General features: G+C 35.5%; 1 protein-coding gene across 7 annotated transcripts; it reads right to left on the bottom strand.

The window, feature by feature from the left end:
* Window positions 1-62: 62 nt before the first annotated feature.
* Window positions 63-22797, bottom strand: LOC138696280 (BTB/POZ domain-containing protein 6-A-like). 7 transcript variants are annotated; one of them, XM_069821014.1, is made up of 5 exons: window positions 22774-22797; window positions 22284-22424; window positions 14626-14759; window positions 4645-4849; window positions 63-3916 (listed from the first exon to the last, which is right to left on the bottom strand). In XM_069821014.1, the coding sequence occupies exons 2-5, from the start codon at window positions 22422-22424 to the stop codon at window positions 3020-3022; spliced, it is 1377 nt and encodes a 458-aa protein (XP_069677115.1). In that variant the 5' UTR covers window positions 22774-22797; the 3' UTR covers window positions 63-3019. The 7 variants fall into 7 exon arrangements, with proteins under 7 accessions (XP_069677115.1, XP_069677112.1, XP_069677110.1 ...); XM_069821011.1 differs by lacking the exon at window positions 22774-22797 and adding an exon at window positions 22515-22755 and having other exon boundaries at window positions 22284-22442; XM_069821009.1 differs by lacking the exon at window positions 22774-22797 and adding an exon at window positions 22515-22755.
* Window positions 22798-22966: the final 169 nt, after the last annotated feature.

Here is a 22966-nt window from a genome sequence, read left to right as displayed (position 1 = left end):
ACCATCTACTCTTCCTTAAGTATAATAGCATATAATATAATGAATGAAAGAACCACGAAAACTATATTTAATATCACAGCTTTATTATAAACTAGTAATATTGCAACACAGAACAAAAGCATGCAAACAACTGAGAATCGGATTATCAAAACTGTACAACTTTCCCCATCTACAGAATTGAGGAACATCAGATCTACATCAACCACTGAATACTACGAGTGTAACAGCTGCACAACTCACTCAGTGTGATGGCTTGTGAAGTGACCTTCAGACATAAAGTTACAAAGGAAGGAGATCTGAGCCAGACAACATATTATTTTGCTACATTTTATGTCATGACATTTCGTACAAGTTGTTAACTTGTTAATCAAGCAAATTTCTATATCTTATTTAATTACTGACACATTCAGGGCATGATGGCAGTGATGAAGTGACAGTAAACAAGAATGGGAAAGGGTATCCAAAACTCTGGAGAAAGCTATCCTACAGCTGTCTACACAAATCACAGAGAGACTGCCATGAATCGAATTCCAGTTTTCCCAATTTGAACGAAAGTCGGAAGTTAGCAATGGAAAAATATGAACAACTGTAAACTAATCCAAAGATCCTTGATTTAAGGACAGATGACATATTCAACCAAAATATTTTAACTGTGTATAATCTGGAATACAATTAACATTTAAATGGCAAGTCTACACTGTTCAACACAAATACATAATTGTAAATGTTTAACATCCTTTGTACTTAAAAAGAATATGTGATGATGACACAATATAATGGAGCAATGATGGAATGAAAATGACCAGAGAAAGCAAAGTATTTAGAAGAAACCTGTTGTACAATCACTTTAGCCATCAAAAACACTAAGCCCTAGTCACTTTGGTGAGGGGTTGTCAGCTGAATGAGATATGGCTGGGTATTGATTAATTAAATAATCAATTAAAATTCATATTCACAATTTCAACCATATCCACAATGCATTCTGCTCACAGACAGGGTTACATTCATACATAATAAAAATCACATGGCTTTCAGAATTATCCTATATGTGATACCTGATCAGGACAAAACCTGAGCTCTTCAAGTTCGCTAAGTTAGCTTAATTAAGGACAAGTAAGTAACTGTGGAGTCATCAGATAGGCTACAGCATTACAGTGCTTTGCATTGAGTACAAATGCAAGTACAGTAGAGCATCGATTATCTGAAACAATTGGGGACGGGTGGTGTTCAGATAACTAATTTTTCGGATTACCGATCATTTACTAAAACAAATTGTATCCGTGTCATAGGAGCAGTCTGAAACAAAGAAACACTGATATTAAACAGAAAACTGTATATACAGTATATATTTTGTATAGCACGTCTTACAAATAACACAGAGAACTGACTAGCCTAGTTTGACAAGTTCAAAATGGTCATTAAAGTAGCCTGAAGTTTAGGAAAAGAAGTCCAATTTTTTTTCTTCAGAGCTGAGACTTTTTTTGCAGCTAAATCTCGCAAACAGTGCTAGCGAAACTTCTACATGGCATGCACGCAAATTTGAATTTTCCGACTGGAACGCTTTCAGTTAACCGATGTTTCAGTTGATCGGTATTCAGATGATCGATTCTCTACTGTAACTGTAACATGCTGGATCCCCAGCTACACTTACAACAAGTTCGGAAAACAAGCTTTCTCCAAGTACCGGTACTTCTGTTCCTTCTGCTATAACCATACTACAAATACTCTCATATCCAGTCATTCTCTACTACTGCATAATTTTACTGAACAATTTTAAAGTGTCGTTAAACAAAACACTAATTCATTAACTAAGCAGACAAGTACTACAAAGGTCACATGCAGTCATCATGCATTTAATGCAATGATATGCCACGCAGTGGGTGCAACAACCTTGACCTGTGCAGATCTATAGAAGAGAAGGGTAGACATACACTCAATATCTAGCAAAGAAATCAAGTTAACATTTTTCAAACAAAATATGTGGAAGAATGAGCATCCACGAGTAAAAAGGCCCAATAACTCACAGAGAAATTACAGGACAATAGCAGATACAAATGATAAAACAATGAATATATTGGAATACTGAGGATAAGATGTAAGAGCCGCAACTCCATCACATAATAAGAACATAGAGGGAAAATGTATCAACTGTTTTCATTACAGGTCACCATTCGAAACACTAACACCTGTACTGTCCTTTACTTAAATCGCAGATAAATTATGAACACATGCTTACACATGTAACACGAATTTCTCTGATGGTGACAGAGATCAAAAAATCCCTTGCCAATGAGTACAGAGCAAAATATCACAGTTGCATGTGACTATAAGTAGAAAGCCAACTCAAAATTGTGGGATCATTTCAAGATGTTCCTTCAAATCATCTTTCAAACTGTGGTGGACAGAAGGATACATCTCATGTTAATACATAGGTACCACATTCTACAGGTAATGAATCCTTACATATAATTTAACTGGTTTAAAGCCACCTACAGATTCCAGATCTGTAATCTATTCAATCCAGCATATTTGGGGCTGGAAAGCCACACACAAGGTGAGATTCTCATTCTCCAGCAGCCATATGATTGTGATATGTGGCATTATTACCAATATAAAAAATGTAGCACAATCATATAGAAAATATTCCTGCAAAAATTGAATTAATTTCATCTGCAACTTCTCTCACTGTTCAGATTTCAATTTGGGAGACTTCAAATTCTGATGGTAAAGTTTCAATAATTGCGCCATTTCAATGTTTTGGTAAAATTTACTTCAGTTTCCGGTTTGAAATACTTTCAGATGTGTCAAGAGATTTTTTGCAATTACTTTTGTTTAAAATTCTTCAGTCAACTCTCTTTTATATGAAGAATATCATGATGTGAGATGATGTGACCTTATGCTTCACTGTTTTTGTACCTTCACTCTTTGTTCAGTCACTCTCAGGATATTAAATATGTCTGTTCACAACATATGCACACATGGCAAAAGTCACTTACTACCTTTCAGTTCTTGTGAATAACTACATGGAGAACACTACGGCATCCACAAAACCCATGTCAAGTCTGCGGACAAAAGCACCTGTACCATTAATATCAGCGTGGTCACAGAAACGGAACTCAACACCGTGGGACTTCTCAGTTTGTGACACAAAGCTGAGTGGGTATTCATGTGTGCGATCACCACTGGATGGCAGCACCAGCAGAATACTATATTCTTTGTTGGCCACAAAGCGGACGGGTTCACTCAGTGAGACAGTGGCCAGCGTGTTGTACTCAACAAGCTCTGTAAACACAGTGCGACACAACATTGCGCCCTGTTGGTCCAGCACACTCACCTCCATGTTCTCACGGTAGTCACGTGGGAAAGAGGGCGCGTGTGCGAACTCACGCTGCGGCACGAGCCGCGTGAACACACGCACTCCACTCACCATCACGCTATGGTCCGCCTGCACCTTGGTGAGCAGGCGCAGACGTCCAGACACTGTTACAGCTGTTTTGAGGAATCGTCGTGCACAGTAAAAATGCTTAACCGCGACACGACCGCGGGGTCGTGCACTGTGGTTCATGCCAGGTGGTAATGCCACCTCACCGTTCTCCAGTGCCAGCCGCAGTGCACCCACTTCTTCAGACGTCAAGACTCCAGAAATTTCAGGGCCTGCAGCAAATTCCTGTAGTGATAGAACCAGAAAGCGAATCCTGGACAATGCACCAGCCTTAACCAGCACAGTTCGGCGATTGGCAGCAGTGGGCTGCATACCAAGCTGCAGGCACTCTGCTTCTGCCCAGTGCAGCACAGCCTCAAACAGCTCAGACTCACTCATGTTGAGAGCTGTCTGGTCCAGCAGTGTTACAAGCGTTGAGGGAGAGATATGATCACATGGTGTTTGCAGCACATCCTCCGTGTACTTGCGCATCACCTGATACAAGCCAAAGGCTGCTTTATATTCTGTCCAATAAAATTATTAAACTCTTAAAGTGTTTTTCTTTATTAAGAAAGAAAATGGTTTTCTTCAAGAAAACACAACATTTCGAAGATTGAATCTATCTTGAATTAATTGGAAAAATATTTTTAAAATACATGGATTTCGTAAAAGGCTAATTCTATTAATTCTTGACTGGCCGAAAAATTTGTACGAAATATATAAAAACAGAGTTACACCAACAAAAGATATTTTATAAAATCAAACAGCGCTAATCAGAGAATAATAGCATCACCATCATCATCACCATCATCACCATTATCACCATCATCATCATCATCATCATCATCATCATCATCATCATCATCATCATTTCAAGCAGTAAGCCTGGTGGCCTGTTACGGTCTCCAATAGGATAATAGCACTTGGTGTAATTGGAATTATAGATGGATCAGCCACCAATCAAAACAGTATAAATACACTTTTTCATATCCTTATTTCAATGAACCTTACATTTTCCTTAATGTTTGTTAGTTTAATAGCTAACTAAAAGTTTTGTATCATACACAGGTAAATTTGAATGACAGACGATAATGTAGGCCTAACCATTTTCTTTCGGAAGATAAAGGCAATTATATTTACTCAAAGAATAGATAATTATAAATTGAGGAAAATGTCTAATAGAGAAAATATTTACATTAATCTTTACATTGTGATGCACTCACCTCCATGCAGGGCTCTAGTAATTCTGTCTCTTGAATTCCTTCTGCAAATTCGAAAATGGCCAGCACATTGCTTGGACGGATGTTACTCAACAAGTAGTTACGGCACATTCGTGACAGATGTGGCAGCATGTACTTCTTAGATGCATAGAGGACTCCACCAGCCTCCTCAACTGATGACAGTTTTATAGAGTCAGTGTATATATATCTGCAAAAAGAAACAATGCTACTTGTGAATGGCTGGAGCAAATGTCAATATACTGTAGTAAGAAAGAAGTCTATGCGATGTTGACAAACATTCAGACATCATAGTATCACTCTCAATATCTCTTATTCAATACTGTAAATGTTCAAAACTGCTAAGTTGTAGTGCACTAGGAAAAACATCAATAAACAGTAACATTATTTAAATGTCCACCGCTGTGGAGAGAAGGCCCAGGTTAAAATCCTGGTTGGGACAAGTTACTTGGTTGGGGTTTTTTCCGAGGTCTTTCCTTAACCAACTGAAGTAGAATTGCTGGGGAACTTTCGGCATTGGACCTCGGACCTATTTCGCCATTATTTATTCAAATGTCATTGTCATCACCATAGCCTGAATTAAGTTCACAGTGCAGCATACTGTATACATACAAGAGTATGGCTGTTCAGTGACAAAATCATTCACAGAACAGGAGTGATAAACACTATAAGCCTCAATCTACAGTGCAAGCAAAAAAAAAAAAAAAAAACTATTAACATTTAAGTAGTCGCGAGGGGGTCATAGTGTTATATGGTACTAATGTCACAAAATAGTTCACAAGTACTTAAGTGTTAAATAATATTTAAAATTCATTAAAGGAATATATTCTGGAACAATTTATAATATTATATGTATCCACGAAAGTGAAAATTGCAACACCTCAAAGAACATGTTGGATGCAAACTAAGTTTGGGCTATACATATAGAATGACTTATTGAAGTGATAATTAAAATTATAACATTCTGAAAAAATCCCTTGAAACTTTATTCCTAACTACTTCAGAAGAAGATAAAGGTGTTCCCTGTACACATCATGAAGGAGCTTGGGGACACGATGGTAGAACTCCATACTTCCATGATCTCGGCACTAGAAAGAGGTTATATTGGAGGGACAGCGTGTTGACAATATTTTACTTCCAGGAAAAACCTGGAACTCAGTTTTACAGGAGGTTGAATGGACCCTGGAGCTGTTCTGAAAATTTTGGTTAAGAAAAAAATACCATTACCATTTGAGATTGAATCTGGGCACCTTCCATTCCATAGCCAGTTGCTCAACCAATTGACGTACCTGGCCACTCCTAATTACTTATTACATGCTACTTCGAGTTGAGTAACATTATATCTACACAGCGCAGAGTTCCCAAACGCAATCTTGAGAGAAGTTTTCCAATGCTTATTGGACCTGGATCGTCAGCTTTTCAATGTTTGCAGTGTTGTCCATCCACTAGGCATCTCCCAGTTACGTTTCATATGCACTCAATGGCTAATCTACAGTTCCAACATTACAGAAGGTTTTCATGTGATGTCAGCCATATGGGATCGAGCATTATCCTACAACTTTGATGGTTACAGTGAACAGAATGATCAAAGGGTTGATTATCTAGTCAACATATTGACAAACAGACATTATGCTTTGACTACTACCAATTGAATCTCTCTCATACTAATGAATTTATCACATACGACGCAACTCGCATTCTCCAGCATTGCTCGGGAAGCATTAGCTTGGCAGGGAGGCAGCACTCACTAATTGCACAGCTGTCGGCCTCCCCATTTTTCGTAACGAAATCAATCTTGTAGGTGCCTTAGCTGTAAAAAGTGCGTTATTACTAGCCTCGTTCAGTTTCGTTTGCTGTGTAATTGAGTATATGTTTGTACATTCTTATTGAGTGTAGTTTCGTTCACTATGTAATACACTAAGGAACGAGTGTTTATTGTGTTAAACTATGCAAGAACAAAGTCGTATGTGGAATGTCAGCTTGCTTTTACACAGAAATTTCCTGATGTACATGTACCCAATAAATCGACGATATACAGATTACTAGACAAATTTAAAGAGAATGGATCCATGTTAAAAATAAAGAAAACTGAAAAACCAAGCGTTCTAACCAAGGAAAAATTAGACGAGATAGGAGTGGCCTTAGAAAGAGGTTCGAGAAAATCGTTGCCTGTTTAGCATTTCAGACTGGTGTGCCAGTAGCATCTGCTCACAGAGCTGTGCACAAACTCGAATTAAAACCTTATAAAATAACGGTAGTGCATAGACTGACAAATTTAGACACTGTTGCTCAATGTCGATATTGCAACTGGCTATTGCAGTCATGCATGATGGGGAGATTGATCCTGAAATGCTTTTTTTTGTTCTGATGGAGCTTGGCTGCATTTATCAAGTTACATGAATTCACAGAACAATAGATATTGGAGTTCCGAAAATCCGATCAGTTACATCAACAGCCTCTGCATGATGTGAAAACACGAGTGTGGTGTGCAATTAGTGCAATACGAATTATTACACTACTTTCTTTTTTTCTACGAAACTATAAATTCTGATAGATATGTGAACAATATACTGCACCCTTTTTTCAGAGAACTGTGAACAATATACTGCACCCTTTTTTCAGGAACTAACACCTAACGAAAGAACCCATGATTATTTCATGCAAGACAATGCGACAGCACACACTGCCAATTGGTCTATGGAAGAATTGTGAGGTATTTTTGATGACAGTATACTTGATTAGCTTCCTCGTTTCCCAGATCTAAATCCGTGTGATTTCTATCCTTGGGGGATGTTAAAAAAAAGTGTATGCAAACAATCCCCATACACTCGAAGAATTAGAAGAAGTATTCGGATTGCAATTTCAACAATTTTGGCGGCCAAAATTCGTGTTTAATAACGTGTACAGAAGGTGCCAGGCTTCTCTGGCAGCAGAGGGACGTCATTTTGAGCTCATTCTATAAATAAAGGTCAGCTTAATCTACTTCTTAGTTTACGCACAATTCAGGTGAGACAAACCGGGCCGTGATGCGGAAACTGTCTACTGCAGTAGATGTGCCATGGGAGATGTGGACAGGCGATTGCATTGTACATGATAAACCCAGTGTTATACAAGTGTTGCGAAAGTACATCTCTCAAAATCGCCCTTTGTAGATCTTGTCCTTCAGATCTTCTCCTGTTATATGTAGATGCATCCAACACTTTCAACTAAGCAGAAGCGAGATTCATCACTATAATAATTCCTTACACTATACAGATCTTTGCTATCAGTGTTGAAGAATAAAAGGAAGATACTGTATGAGCGTTCTCAAGCATGTTTTGGCCTCCAGTAAACAAATGACAGTTCTCTGTGCAGTGACATGGAGACCTAGTGTAACATGGGAACTGTTATTTTTGTATAACCACTAACAGTCAAGTCTTCCTCTCTGTTGTTCTCCTAAGAGCTCCATCGCCTGGTCTACATAATGTGCGTCCCTTTCTCTAGTCACAGCTGTCACTAATGCCACACAATCGCGCAAATTCATCCAAGTCGCAGCCTGATTTGAAGACAAGACATGCTGTGCTATCAGATAACAAGAACTCGGTCTCCTTTCTAAGTACGTTAGTTGACAGAATTATGTCCTTTGTCTCAAAGGCATGTTTTCATGTAAATAACTACACCATAACGACCATTCGGAAAAAGTGTGAGACATATTGAACTGTCCGCTGTCATGTGATACTAAGATAAATAGTTTGTTCAATGGAGGATAATTTTCCTAGTTGATCTGTCAGTAAAATAGTTGCTTTTGTGTTTCTCGCCCAAAAAAACATGCAACAGTTCAACAATTCCTTCAAGGTGCTCCAATTTCAATTTCGGTAAGTGTACCTGACAGGGTTCATGAGACAATGTAACATTTTCAAAGTATCTTTATGTAAAGACAGCGTCTAGCAAAAAGATCTGACGTTTTTTGAAATGAGACAACACAGTTGTATTTTAATGTAAGTTGGTTTTTATTTTTTTATCGAAAAGAAGCACTACTACCATTTACTGATGCAAAAGAACATAATTAGGTTTTGAAAATTACACTCTCCAAATGACGTCCATTTTTTTCTAATGCACTCCTGGAGCCTGATTCTTAAGTTCAGCACTGCTCTGCCTACCACATCTCTGGTGTACAGACGGTCCTTGGCCTTTCTATTGATTTACATTTTGATGCTGAAGAAGTCGTTCTAATATTGTTTACCTACAATAAAACTGTGTTATGGCTGGGAACTTGCCCATGTCGACTCATATTTAAATGTTGTCGGAACTGCATAATAACTACTGACTCATTTGTTTTGAAAAAACATCTCCATGGCAAACGCCCAATCCAATGCATTCCACGGATTCATTTCAATTGAAATGACATCAATAATGGCGTTCATTCCCTATCTTCCCATCGCTACATGACTGTCTTAGCCATAGTTACTGCCAACCCAAAAACGTCAATCTTTTTGCTGGACCCTTTACTTTCAGCAAAGATGCGTGTGTGTGTGTGTGTGTGTATATGTGTATATATATATATATATATATATATATATATATATCTCTTAGATCTTTTTTCTGTGTCTGTAACTGTATCTCATTCTCTATCCTTCCCTCCTGTCCTTTAATATATATTAACTCACCAAAACCATAATCCCTATATACAAGTTTTATTGCATGCCATATAGGTGATGAGATATTCCCTTGTATAAAATATAGTAATCTCAAATTTAGTAAAAAATTTACTTCAATATAATTTCACACTAAAATCTTATTGCCGTTATTCTTGTAATTACCAGGTTCACAAGAGAAAATGGTGTCATAAATATGGCTCATACTTTTTCACACATTTTAAACATTTAGGAACAATTTAGTTCTTTTTATTTAACCAAATATATCTCTGTTTATATTTTATTCCTTTAACTATCATTCAAACTATCATGGAAATGAAATCATGTACTATGCACCCAAACTCAAATAAGAGCATAACTTACATTTCTGCATTGCATACAAAGACATTATTATAAACATAAAAAAGACATTTGACTTCACTTATAGATTGTATGAGTTAAGTACAATGTAATAAGTAATGTATGTAGGCACGTATGTATGTCATTAATTGTTTACAAATACATAAGAATCTATATCAGATATGTTCAAAACGATAAGCTGAGGAGATTCAAGGAAATGCATCCCACATCACACAGGTAACTTGCATGTAGAATGGGAGGCGATTTCAAGAAAGAAGCAGTGGCAGATTGTAGTGTTTTCCTGATGAGAGTTTATGTATCTAGTTGCTAAGATGGCCATAAATAGAACAAAATTATACTATGAAACATTTCAGTGCATTAGTGTTAAGATATATTTAAAAAAATTAATGCTTGTTCGAAAATAAAACTTATTTAGTAATCGTGAACCAAGTTACAAACCTTTATGAAATCAATAATCATATAGCATAGATACTTTTAAGGTACTATTTAAAAAACAAAAACCATTCACTTTTACATTCAAAAATTTAAGCACATGCATAAAAATAATATAGCCCAACTATATTGTTCAGTATAAACCCCTAAATTTTTAATGTAAACAAAACAAAACAAATAAACATACAAATTAATTATGTTTATGAACCATTCACTAACTTTCTTTCGCGCAGCTTATGGATTCAAAATCAGGTGTTATGTCAGTTACAGCAATACGCAGTTGTGCAACAAATAATATGAAGCTTATCTTCTAATTGCGAATATACAGAATGCTCAGCCATGTAATGTCGCCTTACAGTAGTTTTATATATTCCACGTATAATTTTAGAACAAATAAGATGTTGGTTGTTGCCCTCATGCTCGCGACAAAAGAATGTTCCTTCCCACTCAGAAATAAATATCCTTTTTCTGGACACCGGTCCAGAAGAATACGCCTTCAACACAGACATTGCTAACAACAGTAACCTAAATGCCACCACTGCACAGTGTTTCCAAGAGCCTCAAAAGCTGGCCAAAAATGATTTTTTCACTTTTAATTTTATGGTGTTTGCAATATACCCCAACTATCTCCAAGGTCTGGCGGTCATAAAACAGCCACCCTCGTAGCAGGTCTAATTCTACGCAGTTGTATTCGAACCTTTGAAAGTAGTGCATGAAGTGTCGTTTTTGCTGTGTTGTGATTGTGTGTTTTTCAATTAGAATTTCAATTATTATTTTTTGTACTTCTGTGGTTGATTTTCAGGTAAATGTTATTATGGATTGTTAGAGTTATGTTTCTGAATTAAGAATACGTTATTATTATAATGATTAAGTATGTTATGCTTCGCTGAGGAATCATAATCATATTATGTAAAATTTTATTTTGTGATTCCTTAAGTTCGGTCTTTATGCGGACCAGCAAAAATTGCCTCACGTTGCCCCGTGTTATTTCCTTGACCAATGTGTAGTCTGACATGTTTACTTGATGATCTTGAAAGGTAAAATTGCCCATATTTGCCCCTTTTGATAAAATTTAGATAAATATATGCATTGGCGTATTTAAAATTAATCGTCTAAAATACGAATATTCTCAGTATTAGTTAATTTCTTCTCTACAGCAAAGCTATGTTCAATTTGGCTATCAAATAGTTATAAAAATAAAAAATAACAAATTTTTAGCCATTTATTTTGGTTTCAGAATGGGGTACCGTTGCAAAGGGAAAGAATTGTTTGATACTTTACAGAAGGAAAAAAGTGGTCGTAAGAAGCAGAAAGACATAGTATTGCAGTTTCTCATTACAAAAATCGGTCTAGAAGTCTCCCATGATCAAATTAAATTGTTAGAAAGACATGTTTCTCGTTTTTGCATTAATTTGTTTCGCAGAATCGATAACTCTAACAGGATGAGTGACAGATTAAAAAAAAAACGAGCAGTGATTAGATAAAGAGTTTGTATGTGATTTAAATGCTATAAAACCTACTCTACAGAAACAAGGAGGACCACAGGCAAAGTTTGGGGAGAGCAGTAGTAGGTCTAAGCGTAGAAAAACTCAAAATTTAAGAAAATCTGCAGAGATTGCGAAAAATTTAACATTCACTGCAAAAATAAAGTAAGTGCAGAAATAACCGGCATTGACAGGAATCTCATCCACAGATGTGGAATTACACTTAAAACCATATCCTGTGGATCTGAAATAAACACAAATCAATTTGAAAAATATGCAACTGAGACTGCCAGATTATTTGTTTCACTGTACTCTTGGTATCCCATGCCTGTCACTGTACATAAAGTACACATTCATGGTTCGACTATTATTTCCGAGGCATTACTTCCAATTGAATGGTGAATTTACGAAACGACTTATGTCCCTAGAAGTAGCTTCGAGAAAATTAAAGGAAACTGTTTTTGACTTCGCTGAACCGTATATTGTTACAGTATAATTTTTTATATGTAACAGAAAAATTTTTAGTATAAAAATTCTTACTTTTGTACTCTTCTTCAGGTTGTAAAAAATTTAATTATCTTCAGGACTTAAGTTGTTCTGCAAATAAACTTCAATTATGCATCATAATTATTAGGTTATTGACACATAAACATGTTTAACTAAATGTATTTAGCCTATACCAAAATCATACAATAACCTTATTGCAATTGTTGAACAACATTATTTTGAATAATTTTTCAATCACAAGAGCACAGACCTCTGATGGAGAAAAGTATGATGTTGAAATGTTTCTGAGTACTTATTGCCATTAAGAATTTGATTAGTGAGCTGTTCTTATTCTGTCCCGGACAACTGTCGCAAAACAACCACAGTTCTTTAATATAGGCTACTGGATGTGACATAGTTATCGAAGTAGTGTGCAGGAGAAAATTACATACCTCATTAAGACGTTTCTTGGGCTGTCCCTCATGGCAGACACAAAAGGACATTTCACTAGTTTTCATGCTCTGCCCAGAGAAAACTGAGACGGTGAGCTGGCAATAGTAGTACATATCCTGAACTGGTGTTAGGCAAGCATACATTTTTCATGTAGTCAAATGTGACAGCAACAAAATCCTCTCTCTCTAGATACTTAACTTGGCTCCATTTTGCAATACTTTTTACTTCAGCTACAAGTTTAGCACGAATACTGAACATATTGCTTTTCATTTTCATGCTCTGTTTTTCAAACGTAATAAATTTTCTCAACTGAAGAATTACCAATGATAACAGACAAAAAAATATTTTGTCAGCTGATTGTATAATTAAAATTACATATTATGTAAGTTTCTTCAGTACTTGACAGGCAAAACAACTTAAGACCAAGACTAAATTCATTTTACCCCTTAACCAAACATTCTGCTGCTAAGGAAAACTATACAAAAGTCGTGGATTAAAGTCATTCTGTTACTAAATGATGACCCTTGCACATAGCAGCATAATCATGCTCTCAACTCAGAACCCCCAAAATGTGGACTTAAGTCGTTTTGCAAATTTACCATTCAATTGGACAAATGTCGGAAGAAGGACAAGAAGCAAGATATAAACACCTTAAGCAATTTCGTGAACAGTATGCCAGAAAGATTTCAAGAGAGGCCACAAATCGGGATGTATTCAATCGACTCCTTGTCAGCTCTGATCCTTTTATAACATCCTTCCGCCAAGAGAACCGAACAAAATAAAAGAAAAGGATACTACATGTGGAAGTCATAAACCTATTGAGTTCTGAAACAAACAAGGGACGGCTCAGGCCTACTGCAAGCACAGTCACAACTTTCGGAGGGGAGGACAGTATCAATACTATAGTAACAATGATCAATGAACATTCTTTACCCTACTAAAGTGCTAAAAGTGTTTCTGAATCTGTATTGTGTACGTGCTCACTTAGAATTTATTATTTATTAAGTGCCTCCGTAATAAATATAATAAACAGTGTAGTTACTTTAACGTGTAACAACCATTAAAAAGTTACTATTAAACAGTCATGAACATAATCGTAAAATGTTTGTAATACTTAATGCACAGATTAATTCAATGAATACTAATAATGTATAAAAAGTATTAAATTAAGCGCCTTTATTATGGACGAAAAAAACTGGGTCTACCACTTCAGTGTTCAAGTATACCCAGCGGAACGCGAGCCATTAGTTGAGAAACACTGTCCTAAGATAAGCAAGTAGACCTGATATATTGTTAATATGATATTATCTTTCAGTTGGTACCAAAAATTGGTAAAAAAAAAAGTGTTAAAATGGCTTTTAGTATTTTTGGCCAGCTTTTATGCCTCTAGGAAACACTGTGCACTGTCTCGAGTAGCCTACTTACTCTCCGCTGCAAGGAGGGGGTGGAAGGAGGTGCGTATTACGCCAGTATTATGTAGTATACCTCTTTCTCCTCTTTCCAGGGGTTGAAGTTAAAACTCCACTTTTGAACACATCTGATCTATACTATTGATATATTGTAATCACTCATAATATTTCTATGCTACTCACAATGGTATTTAAGATTATTACAAGGTTTTAGTGGTTTAAAATGAGATTCCAAAAACATTATTTACTTCTAAAGTAATGAACAATACTATGGAAGCAAATGTCTCTTCCAACCATTAAAAGGGAAGTAGTAAAACAATAATTATCCTGTTAGGGACATTTGACTGTGGTACAAAGTTGACATCTTAAAGGTCTTGACTTAAGGGGCTATGAATATCTGACTCAGTGTCAAACAGCATGCGTCCTATCGCCATGCATGGCTGCACACTCACAGATGTATGTCTATTTGAAGGCTCTGTATTAGCAAGATATTTAGTAGCTCAATTCATAGCTGGAAATTATGTAACTTTTATTTGAGTTATACTTTTGCATTTAGAAAGCAATAAAATTATGAAGAAATTTAAATTACAATTAAACGTTTTCCTGTATCAAATAATGGATAAGCAGTAATATGAAGATTTACATAAATATACATAATTTATTATCTGACATATGGTACAGTCATGATTATGTAGTAGGGCAACTCACTGTAACAAGATTCTAAACACATCAGGCTCCACATCATCCACATTGATGCACTGCTTCTCTGCTAGTGGGCCAAAGCACATAGCTTCAAACACAGGACTGCATGATGCTAGGATCAATTTATGCGCTTTAAATATCTGAAAATAAACACATTTAAAATTATAACTAACATAGTCCATAACAATGTCTGTGCAAACACAGAACTCTGGCTGCAACGAATTCTGTTATGCAACATGGTATCACATTTTTTATAATAATTATTATTGATTTAATTACAAATATAGTGATTGAACAGATTATTATACTAGACTCATTTTAATCAACGTGTTTATTGAAGTAATTACTTCACATGGAACAGTTCTCGGTGTTCTCATCATTACCATTCTGGCTATTGGGTCAGAAGTTCATGGGTTCAAATCTCGCAGAGGGCAATGGATTTCAAGGAACAATCACAGTTTTAGCATGGCTTTCTCCAACAGGAAAATGAAGCAGTGGGTCCCATGTCGTAGATATACAGCACATAGAGGATTTAAGTCAAAATTTGTCAACCATTTCTTGTCCACATTGAATTTCAACACAATAATCTCTGCAGTTGAATGTGTCATTAAATAAAATCCTACCAATACTACCACTCTGCACAGAGAATTTAAATCTTTTGTGAAGCTCTTCGAAAACTGTGAAATTTTAACCAAAGTGCTTTAGTGAACATGAAAAGAATACAACTAAAATGCAGACTTTTCTACGCACACACAAGACACTAAATGCAGTGAATATTATTATTTGACACAAGTATCATATTTTTCATACATGTACTGTAATTATTGAGTTAATTATAGAAATAGTAATTGGTGACAAGGTGTATTAGACTATGAAATCATTGACAAGTAAAAATATGAAACTTACGAAATAACAATTTCTTAAACAAATGTGACGTTATAAAGAGCACAACCACCAACTTCATCACAATTCACTTACTTACTTACAAATGGCTTTTAAGGAACCCGGAGGTTCAATGTCGCCCACACATAAGCCCACTATCGGTCCCTATCCTGAGCAAGATTAATCCAGTCTCTACCATTATATCCCACCTCCCTCAAATCTATTTTCATATTAACTCTACATCTACGTCTCGGCCTCCCCAAAGGTCATCACATCACTTAAATGTAGGCTATTTGAAGACCATCACACTTTTTAACCTATCCATGATAATGACAAATAAAATAACACGTATTTATTCCTATTGCAAGTTACTGCAACAACCATAGTGGATTAAGGGTGACTTTTGTTTCATTTTGCATCATATTGAAAGACTAGCTACACTAGAAAATGGCTGGGCTAGACAAGACTAGCTCTAAGAAAGTGCGAGCATGAACTTGATAATGAAGGTATCCATAAATTAAAAAGAGTGTGGGTTTTATGGAACATCTACATATGCAAGTAACCACAAAGCTCTTAAAATTTTCCCATTTTTTTCCAGTAGTTTGTCTCCACAAAGGAATAAACACCAAATTATTGAAAACAGTTCTCCTGCCAAATGAAACTTTTCATATACTAATAGATAAATTATTCTGTATGGAAACTAAAATCAATCAATCTTCTTAATGTATCCACCTGTTTGCTGACAACATAAGTCCACTATAGTCCACTGTAGTCTATTTAGTTGTTTTTCACGAGAAATGAGGGGTATTTTGATCGGTGTTCATTATAGATGCCTGTTGCTAGTAGTCAGAGTTGGGGTGTAGTCAATATATACTGCAGGGCTGTGTCTTCTGCAACTGGTACTGATGATTTTAATTTACTTCTTTTGTCGTTTATGGATGGACAGTATAGAAGAATGTGTTCCAGATCTTCATCATGATTATTACACCACAGACAAGTATGATTATCAGAAATGTGAAATCGGTGTAGGTACAATTGAGTGACAATGTGACTAGTTCTGGCTCTTGTTAAAAATGTTTGAACATGTCTGGGCAAGTTTTTGTACATTTCCAGGTAATTTGGTTTCTTTTGTACAGATTTTAAAATTTTTCCTTTCTCAGAAGAGAGCCATTTGTTGATCCATAGGTTTGTAAAATGAGACTTTACTGAAGCAAAAGCACTGGATAGAGATAACACTTGAAGAGGTCTTGGTTGCAAATATGTTGCCTATTTTGCAATATTATCGACTTTCTCATTTCCAGGTATACCACAATGACTAGGTATCCATTGAAATGTTATTTCCTTTTGGAGTTCTTTTAGTTTACGTAGTTGTTTCTGAATTGGAATAATTCTATGTGCGTATAGGTTTGGTACATATTTAATCATATTAAATATAGCCCCCTTGGAGTCAGTAAGTACGCAAATAGATTTTTCAGAAATTTGAGTAACACACTGAAGAGCAGCATCAATAGCTAGCAATTCAGTATCAAGACTGGAGGAGGATGAACATGGTATGAAATAACTTTCTTGATATTTTCGAATATAATACCCTTGCTCCTGATGTCCCATTATTAGGATTTAGAGATCCATCTGTATAAATTTGAAGGTGATCCTTATATGTGCTGCAGAGTAGTTCCATGGCATCTAACTTAAGAATGTATGGAGGATCATTTTTGGAAAGATTTCCTGGAATTTATATGTTATGTTCTGGAATCACTCATTTCCATGGAGGAATTTCGTTCACAACTGGAGTTTTAGCAATGAGTGTGTCTGTGATATAGAATGGTATTTCTTCCTTTTTTTATTTTATAGAAATTACACAGGATATCATCTGACAGTTTGAAGAACATCTGAGATCTGGATGAGGCTTCCAATTTTAAATGTATTTTTAGATCCTTTTGTAATATATAGTGTCTGATTGGTTGAATATTACATTCAATTTCTAGGGCAACAGTTGATGTGGTTTTTGGTACTCCTAGGCATAATCTTAAGGCTGAGTTTTGAAGAACAGAAATTTTGTACTAAAAAAAATGAAAACTTAAAGCGGCAAGGAAACCGTCATGTTCTTATACAATTTATAACTTTGCAAATACAGAAGGAATGGCCCATAGTGGTTCTATTATTCCCATATATTATAGGACTGCAACCAAGCAGTATATTTTCGTTTAGGCTATATGTCCATTTAGACAGTTAGAAAATAAGAAATAAAAAGAATTATTGAGTTAATTGGTGCTGAATATAATATGACTATTTCTCATTCCAGCACGAGAGAGTTTAATTTAAAATTGTTCAGTGATCCATTGTGGAGTTTTTTGTGTTTCATTCACAGCTGACTCAATTTCTTTCAGCACTATATAAGGAAAATAAATAGAAGTACAGTCAATTCGTAGAAGTTACTGTTATATTGGGTGAGATGTATGTAACATTCAGCAGTCAGCAAAGAGAGAGAGTTATGTTTCTGAATGCATGCAGCAATTTTGAGTATTTCTGTGGCATCTACAGTGAATAACACCTAATAAAATTTTAAAGTGGTGATATATTTTTACTCCTACACGTATTTTTTTATCGAAATCACAGTACTGATATACTTTCAAATTTGTAATAGATAATGGCAGAAGATGAAAAGCAAATTCTATCGTAAATTCAGTTTAAAAAGCAGAATATTAGAAAAACTTAAAAAATGCATGCACAAAAAATTATGTTAGTGTACTGGAACATAAGCTCAGTGCATTCTTTTTTAAAGCAGTTTTGTAAAGCACTGCATGCAGTTCTGCAACAAAAGAGTAAAAAAATAAAATAAAATAAAAAACGCAATCCGCCCAGCTTATTGCAAAATGGTGGACAATTAATATTAGCTGCTGTTACTGCAGTAATAAATTTAATCTCAACAGAATCAATCATGTTAAATAGTTTCGATTTCCGTAATAATGAACATGTAATTACTATTACTAAAAGATTTCAATAACAATAAACATTGCAAAAGACCAAAACACGCATCCCGCCATGATATACCATTATTCAATCTGTGTTTAATACTGGGGTCACAATATGTGTGAATGATTAATTCGACAACTCAGATGAAGGTGAAGTATTTCTAGTATGTCGAATTACTGTCATAGAAAAATAAACATTAAGTTAATTTCATTTTAATAACATAATAGTACTCAGGGGGCATCCCACATAATGTTAAGACATTTTATTAAATAACAGAGTAAAAAGTAAAAAAGAAGAAAAAACAGGTATCATAATAATTGAACTTTAAATTTTCTCTCTAAACAACAATTTTTTTATTTATTTTTTAAAATAAGGAGCAATAGCAAATTGTATGTTTGGGAATTTAGCTATTATCTTGTTATAAAGCCTTGGACCGAAGTTGCTTAGTACTGTGATTATATGCTACAGTTGTGGTACATTTAGGTTCTGTCTAGCATATGTTGTCTGATCTTTTGGTGTTATATTTATGTGAATATAAATTAAATATATTTCGGGTTTTATGTACGAAATTCAATAAAACATTGTTATAAATTTGATGGAAGTCAAATACTTCAAATTCTGAATATAACAGTAATTTTAATTTTAATAGTTTTTTTCTATGTACAACTACACTATTTTTATTCCTTTATGTCATTAACATGGTTCCCAGGTTTAATTATGCAGCTACCTGACATCCTAAATATCACGTGGTTCACAGACAATAACAAATTACTTTGATGATAGAGTAATTTCTCAAAATTTGTGGCCACCCAGAGCACCTGACCTAACGTCACTGTACTATTTCTTGTGGGATTATCTTAAAAATAGAGTTTATAAGAATCGACCACAAACAATTGACAATTTGAAGAATATAACCACTGAAAACAACGGAATTAATAAGAAAATGTTGCAACAAACTGCGAGAAACATGAAGCACTGAGCACAGATGTATCTACAGGAAGGAAGAGGTAATTTCCAACATTTATTGTGAAGGTAAGCAATTCTCCCAGAGATACTTTACAGTTAGAAAAAAGCTGTACCTTCGTAGCTTTTATCAAACAGAAATAGAGAGAATTTAAAAAACAACCATATTATAGTAATCACTTCAAGAGTTTTCTTCGGGAACTCCAGTTCCTCTGTGGCATCCTAACAAAAATCTTAATCATCACCTAATCTCATCGCAGGTGCAGTGTAGACTAGCCTCATATGATGCATTATGGCAACAACTCTGCCAAATAATTGTCTACACAACTGATTTAAAATGGGTGAATGACAAGTGGTCGAGTATCTGTCATTAGTAGAAAAAAATATTAATCACTCTGTATTTTCCAGTAAAATGTGAATAGGAAGAGATTATTACTTGCAAAAATTCATTTAAACACTTAACAAAAATTCTGACATAGGTAGAGTAATTTTCACTGATGAGTCAAATTCAAAACCTTCTCTTCTGATGGAAGGAGCACAGTATAAAGAAGAAACAATACAGAGCAGCAGACAGATCTTCGACTCAAAGTGAAATATGAAACATGGTGACAAGTGCACATTAATTTGGGGCTTTTGCGTACTTTGATATAGGGTCCTTGTACTTAATGGTATAATGGACCACATGTATACAGTATCTATTATCAGGCAGTACATTTCACTTGAGACTATATGTCAGAGGAAGAACAATATTGTTTGTATACATCTGAAGTCTGATTAGTGTAATATGTATCTATTCAGCGATGTCTGCAATGGAGGGGAAAGGAACTGGACACCCTACCCCATTTATTTCCTGACTTAGTTGTCTCATGAGCGATGTCTCATTGGTGTCATTTTTGAGGTTCAAACTTCGGACAGTTGACTAAACAACATCAGTCCAACGTATTCAAGCCCTGATCAGATAACATATATAACAGATTGCCCATCCCCGTGTTAAAAATGGTAACATGCGGAAGAGAACAACCACCAGGATCGCCACTGTAGATTGGTGACATCCACTAGATGGAAGTACAGTTGCTCCATGCAATTCAAATATGAGTTATAACGTGACTTCTTTTGCAGTCACTAGATGGCAGCATAGTGAAATGATAAAAGTTGTTCCTTCAAATCCCATAAGATTGATCAGTCTGTTATATGTGATCTGGGATTCAAGTCTAAGTTTTGTCCACCTGCTGAGAAAAATGGGCATCAGAAACAATTTTCTTTTTATCCAGGATGACGTACCAAAGCATATTGCTTTAGGTGGCTATGGATCCTATATAATACTCCCTCTGGCACTATAAATTAAGGAGCTAGGTACCCTCAGATATCACTTAACCCTGAAGATGAGGAAGATGAACATCCTCGAAACGTCGGTGGATCACCAACTTATGACCTGGCTGGAAGCCAGAGAAAATTTCGAATGAAGAATATGTTAGCAAATGGAATAGTGTGTGTTTTATACGTCACTACAAACTAAATCTCAATTGAAAGAAAATGAGGCTGCATACACATTTATTATCTTAAGGTAAAAAGAGTTAGAAGCCTTCTTAAAGTAGGAGGAAGAAGAATAAAGTGCATAAGATTTGCTGATGATATGGCATTGTTAGTAGAAGAGGAGACGATACTAAGGGATATGCTACAGGAGCTATATGACAGCTGTGAGCAGTATGGGATGAAGATAAATGCAAACAAAACGAAGACCATGGTTGTCGCAAGAAAAATAAAGAAGATAAATTTGCGAATTCTAAATGAGACAGTAGAGCAAGTGAAGAGCTTCAAATACTTGGGATGAACTATAAGCAGTAAATGAGCTGCAGCCAGGAAGTCAAAAGGAGGTCAGCAATGGCAAAGGAAGCTTTTAATAGAAAAAGGAGCATCTTCTGCGGACCTCTGGAAAAAGAACTAAGGAAGAGACTAGCGAAGTGCTTTGTGTGGCATTGTATGGGGGCAGAAACATGGACATTACGACGAAATGAAGAGAAATGAATAGAAGCATTTTAAATGTGGATATGGAGAAGAATGGAATGTGTGAAGTGGACAGACAGAATAAGAAATGAAGTTGTGTTGGAAATAGTGGGTGAAGAAAGAATGATGCTGAAACTGATCAAAAAGAGAAAAAGTAATTGGTTGGGTCACTGGCTGAGAAGAAACTGCCTACTGAAGGAATGATGAACGGGAGAAGAGTTTGGGGCAGAAGAAGATATCAGATGATAGACGACATAAAAATATGTGGATCATATGCGGAGACTAAGAGGAAGGCAGAGAATAGGAAAGATTGGAGAATGCTGGATTTGCAGTGAAATGCCTTTCCATGAGCAAAACACTTGTGTGTGTATGTATGTATGTATGTATGTATATATGTGATTAACATTCTTTCCAACAATGGGATGTTGAGAAGATTTTTTTCACTTAGGCCCATGAACATTCAGTGAAATGAAAAAAGAACAGAAAGATTGTCCACAGTATTCACATTTCCATTCAAGTGCCACCGAATTTTTATATTAATGATGTGAAACCTTGCGCATCATTATATTTATGAAAAGGCACTTTTCAGTGCCAATCATTTATTTTGTGTGCACAAGGTTGGAATTTTGAAGTAAGAGGGAAAGGGTGCAATCCATGTTCTGGAGTTTATCCGACAAATCTTCGCAGAAAAATAACAAAATGCTCAAAAGATAATGTCAGGCCCACTATTCTAATTTCTGGCAATTATTGTTTTATAATGAAGCAAATATCAGCATATTACTGTATGTTTTCAAAATATTCGACGAAAACAAGTATATATTTTCTTAATACTAAAACATCACCTCAAACTCGCTTTCTCCAACCTGAAAAGTGCAATCACTCCATTGGGAAGTGTGTAGAAGCGTCTGAATACGATCGCGCACACATTCTTTTGATAGTTGCCAATCTTCTTGTAAATTTCCATTTGCTATAGCTACTGCCATCTGAAATAAAGAGTTTACCTTTTCAATTTATTTCATAACAATCCCAAGTTATATGCAAAGTACAGAAAAACTGTATTAAATTATATTCACTTGAATTTTACCGTCGTACTAGGTTATGTTACGTGTATCAAAACTAAATCCTATTTTATATTCTCGTTAATATTACAATTAGGTAACTAGACTCCGGTAACTATTACGCTATTCCTTTTCCGAGATGTCAACACGGTTTGTGAAGTCTATTGCATAACACTCATTATATTCAAGGCCTTGAACTCACAACCCTCACAAGGCCATGTGCATTAATGGCAATAATTTCCAAGCCACCTTGATAATCAGCTGATCTAGTCACCTATAGATCTTCTTCACAAGTTTGTAAACAAAGGATTAGCCACCCCTTCCTTGATTCAAAACTGTAATCATTTTTCAATGCGGGAATTTTTATGTACGTACAAAAACACTGTTGGTTACACTGAACTTCGAACTTGAAGACCGAGTTGCTAGTCATAAATATCCCTGACGGAATTTTATTTTGGAACTAGGGA

The sequence above is a fragment of the Periplaneta americana genome, chromosome 3 (assembly GCF_040183065.1).
Source record: "Periplaneta americana isolate PAMFEO1 chromosome 3, P.americana_PAMFEO1_priV1, whole genome shotgun sequence".
In the NCBI taxonomy this organism is placed as follows: domain Eukaryota; kingdom Metazoa; phylum Arthropoda; class Insecta; order Blattodea; family Blattidae; genus Periplaneta; species Periplaneta americana.
This window is presented reverse-complemented; position numbering and strand designations above follow the sequence as displayed.